We start from the raw sequence: 15,623 nt of genomic DNA, 5'->3' as shown, positions 1-15,623 counted from the left end.
ACACGCACATTTTACAGACACATTTGCTGTGAAATGTTTCGATAAAATTATATGCAAATCTAACGGACAACAGTTTACATGTTTCCCCAAAAGAACAGTCAAAAGAACTCAAGTTTTCTGTTCACTCTGTACAGTTGATTTTAACAGCCACAGGGAAGCGTGCTTATAACCGTGACAAACCGTGGGTCAAAATGAACAGCTCGCTGTGAATCACTCTTTAACCTGCATCTCTGAAGGCCAAACGACTTATTGAGCGGCTGGTTAAGCCTCCAGTGCAGTACTGTGTTTACTGGTCAGTATGTCTGTCCTAAACTCATAATAATAATGTTCAAATGCCGTTTCCCCCCTCTTGCCTGCTTCTTGAGCTTCACCCTCGACTCTATTTATTTAAATCACATCTGTCAAACAAATACCAAACTAAAAACAGGGTAGAAATATAGATTTCTGACAAAAAAAAACAAACTCTTCTCAAACTCTCCCTCCATCGGACACAGTGAAGGTCGTCACCAGAGAGGAGCAAAAAGGAAGGTCAAGCGTCAACGACAGCCCTCGGCTTTCACTAACATGACAGTCATTTAAGAAAAAGGCGACCCACTGTTTTCGTTTTAGAAAATAATAGCAGCATGAGAGTAAGCCTTGAGACCAGTGATTATACATAGCAAACCAAAACGATCCGAAACAAAAACCAATTTATAAAAGGACATTTACAATAAGCGAGACCAAAACAGAACTGATTTACTTTTGACCTCCAAAACTGCCATATAAATGTAACACATATACCAATATTTATTTACTTTTTTTGGACAGAAACCCCCCCCCCCCCCCCCCCAAAAAAAAAGGTTTGGCTATTCTCTTGCGGTTCTACAGTGACGTGTAAGCTAACGCTCACTAAAGCCTCCGAGCCTGGGTTTATGGAGCTTCTGGGGGATGCAGCTGGGGGGAGCACACCGGTAGTGTTGGACAGCTCAGAACAGTCTGGAGAGGGGTGGGTGGGTTTGGGGGGGGGCTAGGGCAGGTTGCAGCCGCCCTGCTAACCAGCCCCTCGGCGGCTGTGTGGGAATGTGTGCTCGGTGTCGCTTCCGTCAGCAGGGGGCAGCGCAGAGCAGGGCAGAGAGAGCGGGTGGGCGGCCGTGCCAGCGTGCCAGGGCGCTGCGCACAGAGACGAAAAAGGTTCGCATCAGTCACACGGGTTCCCACTCGGGAGTTTATTCATCTGTCTGACGTGCCTTCGCTTCAGATCAGCGGTGCCAAGAGACAGTGCTGAAACCTGGCTAGGCGTGTGTGCTTACCTGATCTATTCAGAAAAGGATGGGCTTGCCGGCGGTCTTCTCCTGGACGTAGGAGGTGAAGCGCTTGAGGAATTTGGGGTACTCCCTCTTAGCCACTGCCCTGAGGACAGACGCAGGAGCCCAGCCGCCCGGGTTCACTGGAGATGACAGACCAAACACCCCCTCATTAATTACACAGCAGAACCCTCCGCAGTTTTACACCTCCAAGCTCCGCGGCAAAGAGAGCAGAACTCACCATTAGCAACGTAGGTGATTTTACAGAGGATGTTGTCTCTGCTGATCTCTTTGTCTCCCTCTGGTGGGCTGACCAGGGTCTGACAGATCATGGCGATGTTGATTTTGGCACGAACACACCTGTTGCTGGGCTGAAAGAGATGGAGCAGAGAGTGAGTGTGTGTGAGTCGTTTGGAGGAACCAACTCGTCTTCACCACATTTCAACGCCTTCCACTCGTGTCACAGCCGGTGAGAGCTGGGGTCTAAGGAGAGCCGAGGCTGCAAAACTTACAGGGGCGCTGTCGTGGTCCACCGAGAAGTTGCACACCAGCCACGTGTCGGGATCGTTCTCGTTGTTGGCCACGATTTTGCGGATTGCTGACAGGTAAAGAACGTCTCTCTGCGAGGCAGGCCACACTCTCTACAAGAGAACCCCCCCGCCCATCAATCAAAGGCAGACCAATCCCCTGACAGTTTTGTCTGAACATGGAACACAGTTACAGCATAGTCACAGAGTAATTTACATCACAAACACAGGTCAGTTATATAAAACACAAGGCTTTTATGAGGGTAGTCCTTATAACCACCCAGAGACAAATTTGAAAAGACCATATAATCACCATCTGAACATTTGTCTTTTTCCTTTCTGACCAAGTCCCCAGAAGGCTGACATGAATCAAATCAAATCAAATCATTCAAACTCATTCTAAGACAGGAAAGCCACTGAGTTCCATTCAAATGTGAATAAATGGTAAACGCGTTGCCTTTTATGTGTAACTTGTGACACATTCTTTCAAAGAATAAAGTAAGGCTCTATCGTCTGCTTCCCTAAGCCCTTTGCACACAGCGTGCACATTCACTGATTTCTGTCTGGTTGCATTACCTTGTGCGTCTGGTAGACGATGATAGCATTGTCCGATAACGTTTCCACCACGTTGAAGTTTTCAATGGTCGCTGAGGAAGAAAGGCAAAAGCAAGGTCAGCTATCTTTCCTCACAAGCTTATCGCGAACCGAGGTACGCGCAGCCGGCCGGAGCCAGCCGCGGGAACGAGTAGACAGACTCACTCTCCCAGTCGTTTCGGACATCCGTATCCCAGAAGTAGTGGCAGACTTCGTGACCTGTGACTCCTTTAACTGCGTGAGTGGCTTTCAGCGGGTCCAGTACAATGCCGTTCTCCTCCACTTCTCTTCTATACACCTGAAGCACACAAACAGCGTTACAGGGATCACATCCCGTTTCACTCACAGCAAGGGGAATCTTCTTAAATACTGTTGCAATCGATTATATACACCACCAGCAATGGCTGCACTGGAAAAAAGGATAACCATTTGGGTGTATATAGGCAGGAGAGCAGCTCCTGCCATCTAGTGGCAAACAAAGGAACTACAGTGTACTTGTAGCCTTGTCTTCTCTATATGGAGGATAGATGGCCACCTTATTGAGTACCACTGAGAGTTACAAACAGATACAGCTGAATAAGTGCAGTGATACTGGGGACATTTTAGAGCTGTCCCAGAATTCAAAAGGGAAACAAATTATGACGGAAGCCATTATCCTTACTATTTCACCACACTTCAACTCACATTTGGCAAACAGACTTGCAGTTAAAAATATTTTAAAAATACGTTCCTACGGTTATGGCCTCAGCCGTGTCTCAAAACTGAATTTGAGTTACACAGGTTGAGAGGGTATGGTGTGACAGTCACGTCTGAAACGTCCTCACCTTCATCTCCCCCTCCTCAACCACCAGCTGCCAGTTGGCGTCTCCTCCCACGTCCTGCAGAGAGTAGGTCATGTGATTCTGCACCATCTCCTCCACCTGAAAGAAAGAAGACGGCGCTTACTACACTTGTTTCACGCAGCCAGCGTGAGGCCTCAGGTCCAGCATCCTCTGAACCGTCAGGCACTTTGAGCAAAAGTGACGTGGAAATAACGGTAAAAACTCAAGCCCCATTTAATGGGGCTTGAGTTAAAAAAAAAAAAAACAGCACAAATACAGTGTGGCTTTGAGTGAAGGAGTCAGAATGCCTTTGCTGATTGTGAGGAAGCTGGCCACTACTTCTCACATCAGACAAACAGAAGGAGTAGAATTCTACAACAGAGAAACAAAGCACAGGAACCAGACTCAAGCCGAGTCACAACCAACACACTTCGAAGTGACACCTCCAGCCCACAATGGCTACTTTGTCTTGAATTTTGCCACTCCCCTGGTTCTGGTTCCTTGACTTGGTTAGTCTTTCAAGCAAACATCACCTAACTTGGTTAGGCTCTTTCAAGCAAACATCAAAGACAGTGGGTCACTCCTTTGTTGCAGGGAACATGTATCATTGAATGTGAAGGGCACTGGCCAGCTTCATCACATCGACACATTCTGCAGGTATTCCATCGTGACTTCTTGCAGATCAAATGTCAACCTCTGTTCACAGGATGTTTGAAAGGAAACTGCATCCTAAGGGAATTCACTAGGAAAGGCTGGCATGGGTTCTGTTAAAACTCTTCATCTAATTCCTGAACCCAGCAGGCGGAACGGGGGTGTGACAGACGCAACCAGCCTTTAAGTCCTCTCAGGCATACAGGTGATCCATGCCACCCAGCATGTACCATCCCCAAAACCAATATACACCTGTCAAACACTCAATGCCAATAACAATACAAACAATCTGCCTCTGCTCAACTATTACTACATTATTAGTGCAACTGGACTGGGAAGAGGAACTGAATTTAACTTCCTTGAACACATAAATTTTAGTCATTTCACACCAGATACTCCTCACTTTGTCTGATTCTGCTATATAAAGGAGTATGTTCTGAGCACAAAAGCATTCCTCAATTTTGCTAGCTGTATTGAAAAGGTTATAACACGCAGTGATCATGGCATAAACTTTGTTCTCTATGGACAAAACGAGCAAGGTGGTTAATTGGAAGAAGTTAATATATAATTGATATGACAGCAACAATCATGCGTGTATGGTGTGGAGTGTGCGTTCTCGGAGGGGTTAAACGGAGAACAGGCACACTGCATGCAGTTAGGAGGGGGGCGGGGGTCGCTGGTCCCCCAGCGGGGGCTCAGACAGTGCAGTGCAGGCGCCGGGGGGCAGGGGGCGCTCTGCACGAATACGATACCTGCGCGCTGAATCTGTGAACATCGTCAGAGGCACTGACTAGATCAATGGAAGACATGGAGGAAGAGCGACTATAGGGCTACACCGCAGGGACAGAACAGAGAGAACAGAGCCGGAGCTCAGTCATCGTGACACTGGAGAACCAGGCAACACTGAACACACCCAACAAGCTGGGCTGGGAAAGGGACTGAACATGTCATCCTGACTTCAACTCAACGCGGCAGCCAAGCACTTCTGTCACCGATTCTCACATATCACCTCGAGAGCTCTCCGGTCTACTGACGGACATTCACTGCAATTTGACTGAAGTGGATTTCAGTCGTAAGCGTATGCACTTTCATCACACAGAAGCAAGCACAGGGAACCGCAGGCTGTCTTAAACACCTTAAACACCGCTACAGATGTGGGCTACGTACGACGCCGTAGGGTCAGCCGGGAAGAACAAGAGCTGGCGGGACAGGGACAGAGCGTGGTGTTTGAAGAGCCCTCTGCCAGATACCTCCTACAGACAGCGCCCACAGAAGAGCAGAGGACCAGAGGAGTGATTACCTTCTGGGCGAACCTGTGGGTGCCGCTGGTGGAGAAGGCGTCTCCCGAGGGCACGGGACTGCTCCGGTGTATCCTGGACTTCTCTGCCTGGGTCTGCAGGGACAGGGTGGAAAATGCATCACTCTCTAACGCCACAAAACGCCGCATCACTTCATTAATGTATGCACACACAGGAGTCGAGTGTTAAAGCATACGGAGTCTACCCCCTGGAAGGACAACTTCTAAATGTGCTAACAAAATGGATCTCTTTGTAATTCAACATTAAAGAGTTTATGGATATGGACAACAAGCAAAAACATTTTAAAATGCTTTAAGTGGGTCAAAGTTGTTATTTCACGATGTGTGATGCAATGCTTTTCGGCACATACTGCAGTGAAAGGTAACTGAGAAATCTCTTGCCAGTTTTTTAGTACTGGAAGCTAAGACAGGGACCTAGAGCTACCTACACCAACAATGGATCAGGAGTCAAAGAGCTGGCATGATTCCACTGCATTTCTTCTGACTCCTGACCACTGCCAGGGGCAGCTAATCATATGATGAACAAGCTATGAGCACATAGTTGAATTAGCTATTCAGATGAAAAATCAAACATAAAATGCTCAATAAAATAAATCAACCAAGGAGTATATCTCTGCAAAAGCACCTATTTGACTGTGATTATGTCAATAAGTTGCCTGCCATATTTTTGTCACCATAGGCGCAAAAATGTCGCCCGCTGCGTTGGCTCCGGTTGCTGAGCACCAGCATCATTATAGGGCTGAACTCAAAGTTCCACATCATGTGGTTCTAGTTCTAACCTGACAGAAAATACAGTGGAAAAGTAGCTTGAAGTCTGTGCTGGTTTCAGTTTCAACAGTGACATTACCACACTCTGTAATACTGGCTTCAATTCATTTAGTTTTGATTTCATTCAACACTCTTCTTTACACATTACATATACAAGGGTGGACTTCGACTTGGGATTTTTACTGAACTCTGAACAAAAAAAATCAAGTATGTTTTTTTCTTACGATTTATGCATTTGCTTTTTATTCAAAGCTGAAGGAAATTCTGAGATTTCAGGGCAATTACCTGTTCTTCAATTTTATCTTGTCTGTCGAGGGCTGCTTCAACAGCATCAAAAAACTCATCTTCATTAATTAGGCTGTTTGGACCTTCCTGTTAAAATTAGATTGAATTATGTAACATGTGACTCATTGCCATGAAAGAAAAAAAAAAAAACTCTAGAAAGTGCAATTGTGTTTGCACTTGAAAAAAAATGAATGTACGCATGAGCTTTGTACTGAGAAATGATTCGAAATATTTTATCTCCGAGCATATGGAAACGATATGTATGACGGTAAGATACAGGGTCCCATGCAGGAAAGTAAAGCTTGGGTAGAGCAGCTCACGTACTTCATAGTCGGGGCCTCCGAAGTGAGACTTCTTCTTCAGCTCTGCCATGGCGGTCTTGCAGGCCTCCTCCACTCTCCTCCTCTTCTCCATTTCCTTCAGAGACAGAAGCTCATTGAGGAACGAGCTAACCTTGTTTCCCACATTCCACCATTCTTGAACATAACCAACACTGCTTTATAGACATCCCTACATGCTGCAGATTTAAAGGAGGATAAAATGACAAATCGCTCCATTGTTGCTACTGTATGTGTTTAACAGCACTAGTCAGACTGCAATGATTTGTAATATCCACATGAATGTTTTACCACGGTTTTACAAAAGCCTGAAAAATGACACTTTTTAGAACCTTACACGTTGGTAGAAACCATGTAAACCAAACATGTGCACAGGTGTAGACACACAGGCAGACTGGATAGGTTCCCACCCTGTCCCAGCACTTGAAAAGCTAGGAGTCGTCTGCTATAGCTGGCTGCATCTTGGACCTTTTGGGACATGCTTGTGCATTCCTGCCTTTGACTACAAAAACCCTGAAACAAAGGGGAGCCTGAAACTCCATCCATTCCCACCTCAGACCTAAAACAGAGAGCAGTGCCAGAAAGAGCAGGAAAAACCTGACAGGAGGGGGAAAAAAAAGCCTAATTGGAGCCCCTTTCAGTGGGCGGGGCTGAGGAGGGGGCCCATGTGCTGACAGACATTTCTGAACCCCTGTGTTCAAGCGGCTGAACAACATCCAGTGGAATCCATGTCCGTCAGGCACGTCTGAAAGGCCTTTCGCATCTGCGCATACCGGTCTGATTGCTTTTGCTCTTGCTCAGTCTAGCACGCTGCCCGTAGTGTTGCCGGCAAGTGAAACAGCTACGGAGCAGTGGAAAACAAATGCCTGTCTAAATCATTGCTAAAACGGTAACGGCGCACCTAAGCAACAACGGTCTGCTCAGCTGAGTACACCCGTTCAGCTGTGAACTGTGATGGCAAACACGTGTGTTGGGAAACACAGCCAGGTGGAGCTTGGTTCAAATATTAAGACGGTGGCGGCAGTGTAGCACAGAAGTAAGGAGTAGGGCTCCTAAACGAAAAGGTTGCAGGTTCAATCCCCTCCTGGGGCACTGCTGCTGTACGCTTAGGCACGGTACTTACCCGCAACTGCCTCAGTAAATATCCAGCTGTATGAATATAACATGTAAGACTGTGACATATGTAAATCGCTTTGGATAAGAGCATGCAGCGGTTCACACCACTGACAGTGCTGCTCTCTCCCGGGCTCCGTCCTCACGCTGAGGCCTGACGTGCTGATGGCTACGAATCGGTCCCGCAGCGTCCCGGTCGCAGAGGAGCTCTCACGGCTTTGCGATTAACCTCTTGCAAAGAGGGGGGAAGAGCCACCGGAGGCTGCATCTTCCAGTGATGATAAGAGTTAGCGCTCACAGTTGTTCTGTCATCCCGATGAAATACTGACGGTCACAGCTGCTCCAGCGCCACCATTGTTCCGTCATCTCTATGAAATATAGACAGTGAATATTCAGCCTTCCAAATCCCCTGACCTCCCTGCTCGAGCTGCGTGAGTACAGAAAGGAGTCTGAGTCTGTGTGAAGAGGAGGCCCAAACTCTCTCGGCTACAGGATTCCGCGGCGCGCAGGTCTCCTTGGAATGTTCAGCCTTTAGCTTGTCATGTGAGTCTGGCATGACCTGATCTCTCCTTAAGTGGCCAACGGTAAATTTCAGCAAAAAAAAAAAAAAATAAAAAGCTGTCTATTGAGTAACGGCGCTGCCGGCGGACGGGGGCAGATTTTAAAAGCGTGACTCAGACTGTGCGGTTGGGGGGGGGGGGGGGGGGGGCTGCGGGGAGGGTGCGGCAGGATGTGTCACCGGCTCGGACCCCGCCGCGCTCGTACCTTGTCCAGTCTCTTCTGCCAGCTGTCCTCCCTCTTCACCATGAGGTCGATGCAGTGGGACAGCGTGGCCAGGATCCCGGCGGTGGTGGCCTTGAAGGTGATCGCCTCCCCCTTGAAATCAATCCCATTGATTCCTCTGTGGCTCAGAGACGAGAACACTGGAAGACAGGGGACCAGCGTTTTGGCAGTCTATCACTTTAACGGTCACTTCCACCGCAAATTACAAAATTGAAAATGTACAAAACAATCTATTTACACTGACATTTTAACCTATAATACCATGCAGCTGTGATTTCGCTGTCCTGAACAAAGGCAATAAAGCTCTCTTATGTCTCTTATGCAGGAATCGCACTGCAAAAATGTGTGGATGTGGACACTGCCCTTAACACAGCAACCTGGTGGAAGAGTCAGGATTACGTAAAAGCAGCTGCAGGAGATATTGCTACTTTTGCTTGGATTTTTGTCTACAGACCAACTAAAGGCAGACTAAGAAAGAGAATGTTAAATATTTCAATTATTCTTGAATAAGAACAGAAACATTACAGGGAAGAAAAAACAGAAAAACACAAATAATAGAAAAATCACAGAATACAGTACAGAAGAACAGAGAAAGCGACACAGAAGCGGCTTGCCCGCAAAGCCTAGTCACTAATCAATGTGCAAATCATCTGGTACAGTAAGCCTAGTCTTCGGAGAACTGGCGCATAATGTAATCATACGCAGATAAGCCCGCAATTGCTACTTACGTTTCTCCTTGCTGCCATTATTGTTGTGCAGAAACTCCCCGTCTGGACGAGTGGTGGGGAAGTCGTCTTCATCGTCCTCTACGACTGCAACGAAGCACAGCGGAACACTAGCGCTCTTGTGCCTACAGCTACGAGTTTAAGAGCCACCCAAAGGTCTGTGGTAGGTACAGACCAGATCTGTTACCGTGCAGAGAGGACTCTACAGAATCACTGCTGTAAACAAAAGCCCAGCTTCTTCTTGAGGGGGAGGGAGAGGGGAAAAAAAAAAAAAAAAAACTTTGAAGCTTAACAAAAGAAACGGTTGATTCTTCCTCTTTATGAACAGGCTATCTGTGCTGTACAGTGGAACGGACTGCCAGGAACAAATATTCCAACGAGCCCAGCGAGTGAAAGGCCGAATTCTGCCTTACCGCGGGCAAGTGGGAAGGGAGGCACATTCTCTAAACGTTTCTATGATGCAACGCTCAATGAATTTCTTCCTCGCTTTTTAGATCTGCATAGGTGCTTCTCCTGCTTATATAACTGAAAACACAAAAGTTTAAAAAAAATTATATATATATATATATATATATATATATATATATATAAATCCTTGCATAAAGTCACGCCTGGCATCATTTCCAAATCATCCCTCCGCTTGTTGGACTGAGGTCAACTCATGTTTGTCTTTGCTAAAACACTGACTCCTTTAGAAACACTGCTCTGAGGTATTTTGTTGGAAAAAATTAATATGAAACACTGGACAAAAGTACACAAAACGGAGGAAATGGAAATTTCTCTGTAACGGTGGGCAGGCTCTCTATGCCCCTCTGAACCCTACACAGCTGTGCGTTTCCGCTCCCGCCGGCAGCGAGCACCTTTTGTTCCTGCCTGCGCCTCGCTTAGTCAGACGGGCGCCTGTCTTATTCAAATGCGGCCGTCGCGGGGAGCCGGGACCGAGGCTTACCTTTGTCCCTCTGGAGTTCGTCTTTGGAGACGGCGTCGGCGCAGCCATCAAAGTACTTCTGCAGGGTGTCCACCTGTCTGCACAGAATGTCCCGGAACGTCTCCATCTCCGCCAGCTTCTCGCGTAAGCTGTGCCCCTTCTGTTAAAACGCAAACGGGGAGCACGGGGGTGTTTTTCATTCGCTGCTGGAGTTCTTGTCGTTTTTATTTCGCTGCTGAAAGTAAACCGCTTGCAGACTGACCCTGCGAATTCTAAGCCAAATGTTCCTTGTGAAACATTTGCCAATCAAACGCACTGAAAAGCACATTGATACTTAACATGCGCTATCGGTACCGAAGCTGCACTTGAAAGTTGAAACAGCAGATGAAATCAGTCCCAGCTGGAATACAGCACGGAATTCTGACGGAATACAGGGTCCGGCTGAGCGCTCACCTTGAAGGACGACGTCGAGGTGGCGGAGTAGCCGCTGGCGGCAGACGTGAGGGACAGCATGGAGCCGTGGCGACGCAGGCTGGACTCGGAGCCATAGCCAGATTCTGCCTGCAGGTGTGGGGGGGGGAAAGCATGTCATGAGGAGAGGGAACGCGGACTTGCAAGCCTGAACTCTTCAGGGGAAAATGATGAGGCTACAGTGTAAAACTTATAGAGCTCCTTGGAGACCTCCAATGCATTAGGGCCTCGTTCTCTCTGGCCGTGTTCAGATGTACCTGGCCCGCACCGTGGCGGTCGTTTGGTCGTCGGATATCCATAGCTACACTTGACCCCCGGTCCGCTCCAGCACTGAGGTCAACCCTCCCTCCCTATGATGCTACACACCAGCGACATGACAGAGCAGCGTTTTCCAACTGCACTTTCTTTGTGCCTGACTACTGTTTGTACGCATGCATGTGGAAGCTAGCTTGCACTGAAAAACTGATAATGAAGCAGATCGTCTGACTGTGCTGCTGCTCCTCTACATCATATTGCACACATTTCTCATGGTGTTTTGTCTTCACCAATTGCAGCTGCAATACTTGAATTGAGGTTGAGTTCTGGTATTGGTTTGGCCAGGGATGTGGTGATCAGACAAGAGGGATGTTAACAGCTTGGGTTGATACTTCATGCAGTGCAGCTGCCTGTAACAGCCATTACATTGCACATTGAGACTTTTTTTTTACTTTTATCAAACATTCATTCTAGTCCTGCTGTATAGATGTTACAGCTACAGTTACCAACAGCTACACAAATTTTACATTTATTATGAGTTCAAGTGGCTGTATACTTCTGAATGTCGCCATTCAAACAAGAAACAACACAAAATACAAGTGATCTGACATGTGTCTGTGCGAGCTAGCTACCTAGTTTGCATACTTCTGTATCGCAAAGTGTAATGAACTTATTTTTCTCCTGCGAAAGCCTCCATCCTGAAATACATCACTCCTATTCAATCGGCACATTACAGTCTGAGTACTGAGGAAACCGGGTCTATCTAAGTTCATGGTTCCACCGACAGGGAAGGGGTATCAGAGAACCTGGGGGACTGGCTCAACAAAGAGGACCGCAATTTATCACAACACTGATTAGTTCATGAAGGGGACTGGCAGAACGGAATTAATCACGTACTGTACAATATGACCAGCCAACTTGCATGTACCTTAGGACAAGGATGGGATGTTGCAGCAAGAGGACAAATGACTTAGCTGCAATGTACACTCTTGATTAAAATGCATAATTTAAGTGGCTACAAGTAGCATTCTGAATTCACTGTGGGCTGGGAAACGCTTTGATTAATTGTACTTTTACTTTTATAACTAGTTCAGATACAACATAAACGCAGCCCCTGATTCAATGCAGATTATGTAACCAACCTTTTGAGTTTTCCCTCTCTACCACAAGTGTCAAAACAGAGCAGTGTTGTGATGAAATATTCACAGACCTCCTCTAAACACGAAGGGCTCTCCTGGGCTTTTACGGGCCTTATGTAACGGCTCTCAAAAAAAGCAACGCTTCGATCAATAAACAAGAATGGCCTCTTCATGCGCGACAGCACAAACATCAGGTTACCCCCCACGAGACCCCCGGGATGAAGCAACATTAGTCATTCGCAAGCAAGGATGTTAATATTCCCCATATTACAGCCAGTCGCTTGACATATCCGCAGAGGTGTCAGGCCGAGAAAAGGCGGCGCGGACTGAGTGATGAATGAGGCAGGTAAGAGGTGGAAGAGGGATGCCCTCTGCGTTCAGGACAGACAGACAGAGACAGACACAGACAGACAAAAACACAATGAAGACTGAAGCCTCAGCTAAACTCCTATCAGGCTGTCTGAGTGGAGGAACATACACACAGGGAATGCACCTTCTACGAATCCCCATCCACAGGTAGAAAGCTGCCCCTAAAACCTTCAGGAAGGCACTTCACCTCAACTGCTTTTGTTAATATAGCCTAATGCTGTTACACAGCCGGATGTGTACAAATGCAAGATATGAAAGGCACTCTGGATACATAACAAATAAGAATGATAAATAACATGATCATAAGTCATAATGGTGACTGCTAAGATAATGAATCTAGTATAATCGAACGTAGTGGAATAATTGCATCTGATAAGGACCACAAAAAAGGAAGGACAGGGTGATGCTGTTTAACAGCTTTGGGGAGCAAGCGCAGAGAAATATGGCCGACATTGCAATCAAGGAAGGGGCCTCAAAAGCTCCAATCTCTAAGGCTAATTTATAGTGGTGTCTGGCACTGCGGATACTGAGGCTTGGCTCAGTCGGCACAACGTGAGAGGATACGACATCCAAAGAGATGGATCTGGATGATGGATGTAATCCTCCTAAATGAACTGAAAATTACACGCACCGACAACCCCCTGCAAGATTACAGCTGTGTGGGGATACACAGAGAACACGAGATCTCATCTGAGGAGAGAGATGAAGGAGTTTACAAAAAACAGCTTCAAATCAAAGTGTATCTTTCTGAGTGACTACCCTCATCTGTATCACTAGACTGGTCACATACTGCAGCTGTTTTCTGCATACAGTTTAGGACTATTTAAATGAGAGCTGAGAGGGATAATTCCACATTTTACTCATGATCCCTTACCATCTCTCCCTGTGCTGAATGATTGCAGTGAGGAAACTCTAGCCAAAGGTCATCGCCAATTCAGTTGCACATTATACACTGATTGTACTCCATGACATACTCCTACTTTTGTACAAACTAAGCACAAGCCTAAATTCTTAAGATCTTTGAAGTTTCAGAGGCTAATGAATCACTAATTGTCTCAGCTACCACTCAACTACACAATTTAGCTCAGGTTACCAGAGGATAAAAACCACTCAACCAAAAAATGCCTACCTCCACCAACAGGAATCAAGCTTAGAAAGAGCAGCCAAATGTGAAAAATCTATTACTATGGTACAAATCTTATTATCCACGCTGGTGTTATTAGCATGATCCCTGATATTACCCAAACCTACGGTAAGGTATTAGTGTGAAATATTTAATCCATGAGAAATGGTGTCAGTGACAGCTGTAGCTCATCTTGGGTTTAGCATTTCTGTATCATGACTGAATGGGAATTTCTCCTTTCCACTGTAGAGCAGAACCCGGGCTAGCGTGAGCCGGAGCCGAAGATGGCTGACCCAGCATGACTGCTGTTCCATGGCATTAACTGCAACCACTGCTGTAGCACACGACGCTTCCCTGAATACTACTGTATGCAAGATGGAGACACCTGCCTGAATTTACAAGAGTTTTTCAAGAAAACTAGGCTCCCTGTTACTGAAGGCAACGTGTTCCCCTTCCCCTTCAGAGCTCATGCCTTCGGTCTGCAGTGGCCCCGGCAGAAGCAGCATCATTATGCAGTGTGACGACTCCGCCCACATCCGGTTTGTGAATAAATCCAGTGTCGGTTATGTGGGTGGAGTAGACAGAGGTCGTGTGGATAACGGAAAAACACCTAAAGCCCACACAAAGGGAGCCTTCCTGCTTTCAGCTTTACAGCAGAAAGCAGGCTCGAATGTACCTTCCAGCTGAGAAATTACACCTAAAACAGACCACACGCACTCCAAGCAGAGAGTCTGCATCAGCAGGGAAATTTCTACCCTTTAAAAAACAATCTCCAAAAAGAAATTAGCTGAAGTCTTATTTGCAGAAATAATTTTGATTAGTGGCCGTTTTGATCCTCTGAAAAGCCCAGCCCTTAAAAATTCTCAAAGCTCTACCAAACTTCAAAGCTGATACAGAAGCAGACACTGAACTTTGGTGAAGAGATGCAATTACACTTTTCAGACCTGACACCGGTGAGGCGGAAAGGCTTCATTCATCAACCCGAGACTTTAATCTGCTGGAGAGAAGCCGCGCAGATGGAAAATGACTCCTTTCACAGCTAACCGAGCAAACGTGGAGGGTGGCGTTTTATGACTTAAATCTCTCACGCAGTCATTAAACCCAGTGAAGAGCCCATTAAAATGTAAATAGAGTACTTGAGTATAAAGACCGCATTTTCGAATCAAGCTACACTACATTTACTCGCCGCATTACAATGCAAACACGCCGGAGCCGGCATTAGTCCGACGTACACCCGAAGGCAAAATATTGAGCAAGAACAAAGGAGGCATGAAGTAAACATGCAAGTAAAGGTTTAGGCTGGAGAAAGGAACAGAAACCGCAGGGGTGCAATGCTGCAGTCAGAGAGAGAAAGCAGAGCCAGGACAGGAGAGCCACTCCAAGCACAGCATCAGCAACGGCAGCGCTGCGAAGCTCATCTGCAAGCTGGAGGGAGAGCGTGGAGAGGCAGCCTCAGCGCTAGCGGCAGCGTTAGCGAGCGCGCACATGCACACGCGACGGCCAGGCTGTGACGGACGAGCGCGCAGCGCGCCGAGCCCCACCACTCCGCCATTCCAGCAGCCAAAGCAGAGCGCCCCCCCCCCGCCGCGGCACGCGAGCCCGGCTGCTCCCGGCATCCTCCCCGCAGCAGCCTCCTCCTCCTCCGCGGCGGGTCGGCGGGTCGGGCGGAAGCGGCGCGTGAGTGCGGGGACGCTAGCGTGCCGGACCTGCGCGGCGGCCCCGTGCGCGTGCCACTGACATTGCTGCGATGTGGGGCCCGCTCTGCCTCCCGGCACCTCCGCACGGGGTCCATCTCGTGTGTGTGTGTGTGTGTGTGTGTGTCAGCCAAGCAGGGCGGTGAGTGCTGGAGGGAAAGGGGGGGGTGTGGCAGCTCGCGGGTCTCTCCTGCTCTCTCTCCCGGTCTGCGCTGACGGCGGGGCTTTAACAGCTGCCGCCCGCGTGGAGGTGTGCGCTCGCCGGCGCGCGGGGCGCTGCTAATGGAGGCTCGCTGCTAATGGAGGCTCGCTTAATGCGCTCCCCATTTGCCCGCTCACGTGTAAACCTTTACTTTCCGCCTTCAATTAGATACAGGGGAGCAATTCAGCCGCCGCAGTAAAACTGAGTTTTAAGTGTTCGGCGAGCTGCGAGAGTGA

General features: G+C 47.6%; 1 protein-coding gene across 1 annotated transcript in view; it reads right to left on the bottom strand.

The window, feature by feature from the left end:
• Window positions 1–840: 840 nt before the first annotated feature.
• Window positions 841–15,623, bottom strand: part of LOC118777979 (ceramide transfer protein) — a 36,535-nt gene continuing 21,752 nt past the window's right edge. The window contains exons 4-18 of the mRNA XM_036529258.1: window positions 10,588–10,695; window positions 10,156–10,294; window positions 9,210–9,293; window positions 8,464–8,621; window positions 6,572–6,664; window positions 6,248–6,334; window positions 5,177–5,269; window positions 4,629–4,706; window positions 3,229–3,324; window positions 2,570–2,702; window positions 2,387–2,457; window positions 1,796–1,924; window positions 1,525–1,654; window positions 1,290–1,426; window positions 841–1,149 (exon numbers count right to left, since the gene is read on the bottom strand). Coding sequence (XP_036385151.1) covers window positions 1,299–1,426; window positions 1,525–1,654; window positions 1,796–1,924; window positions 2,387–2,457; window positions 2,570–2,702; window positions 3,229–3,324; window positions 4,629–4,706; window positions 5,177–5,269; window positions 6,248–6,334; window positions 6,572–6,664; window positions 8,464–8,621; window positions 9,210–9,293; window positions 10,156–10,294; window positions 10,588–10,695 — 1,527 coding nt within the window. The 3' untranslated portion in view covers window positions 841–1,149; window positions 1,290–1,298. The remainder of the gene's footprint in view (window positions 1,150–1,289; window positions 1,427–1,524; window positions 1,655–1,795; window positions 1,925–2,386; window positions 2,458–2,569; window positions 2,703–3,228; window positions 3,325–4,628; window positions 4,707–5,176; window positions 5,270–6,247; window positions 6,335–6,571; window positions 6,665–8,463; window positions 8,622–9,209; window positions 9,294–10,155; window positions 10,295–10,587; window positions 10,696–15,623) is intronic.

Source organism: Megalops cyprinoides, chromosome 5, assembly GCF_013368585.1.
Source record: "Megalops cyprinoides isolate fMegCyp1 chromosome 5, fMegCyp1.pri, whole genome shotgun sequence".
NCBI classification, from domain to species: Eukaryota; Metazoa; Chordata; class Actinopteri; order Elopiformes; family Megalopidae; genus Megalops; species Megalops cyprinoides.
This window is presented reverse-complemented; position numbering and strand designations above follow the sequence as displayed.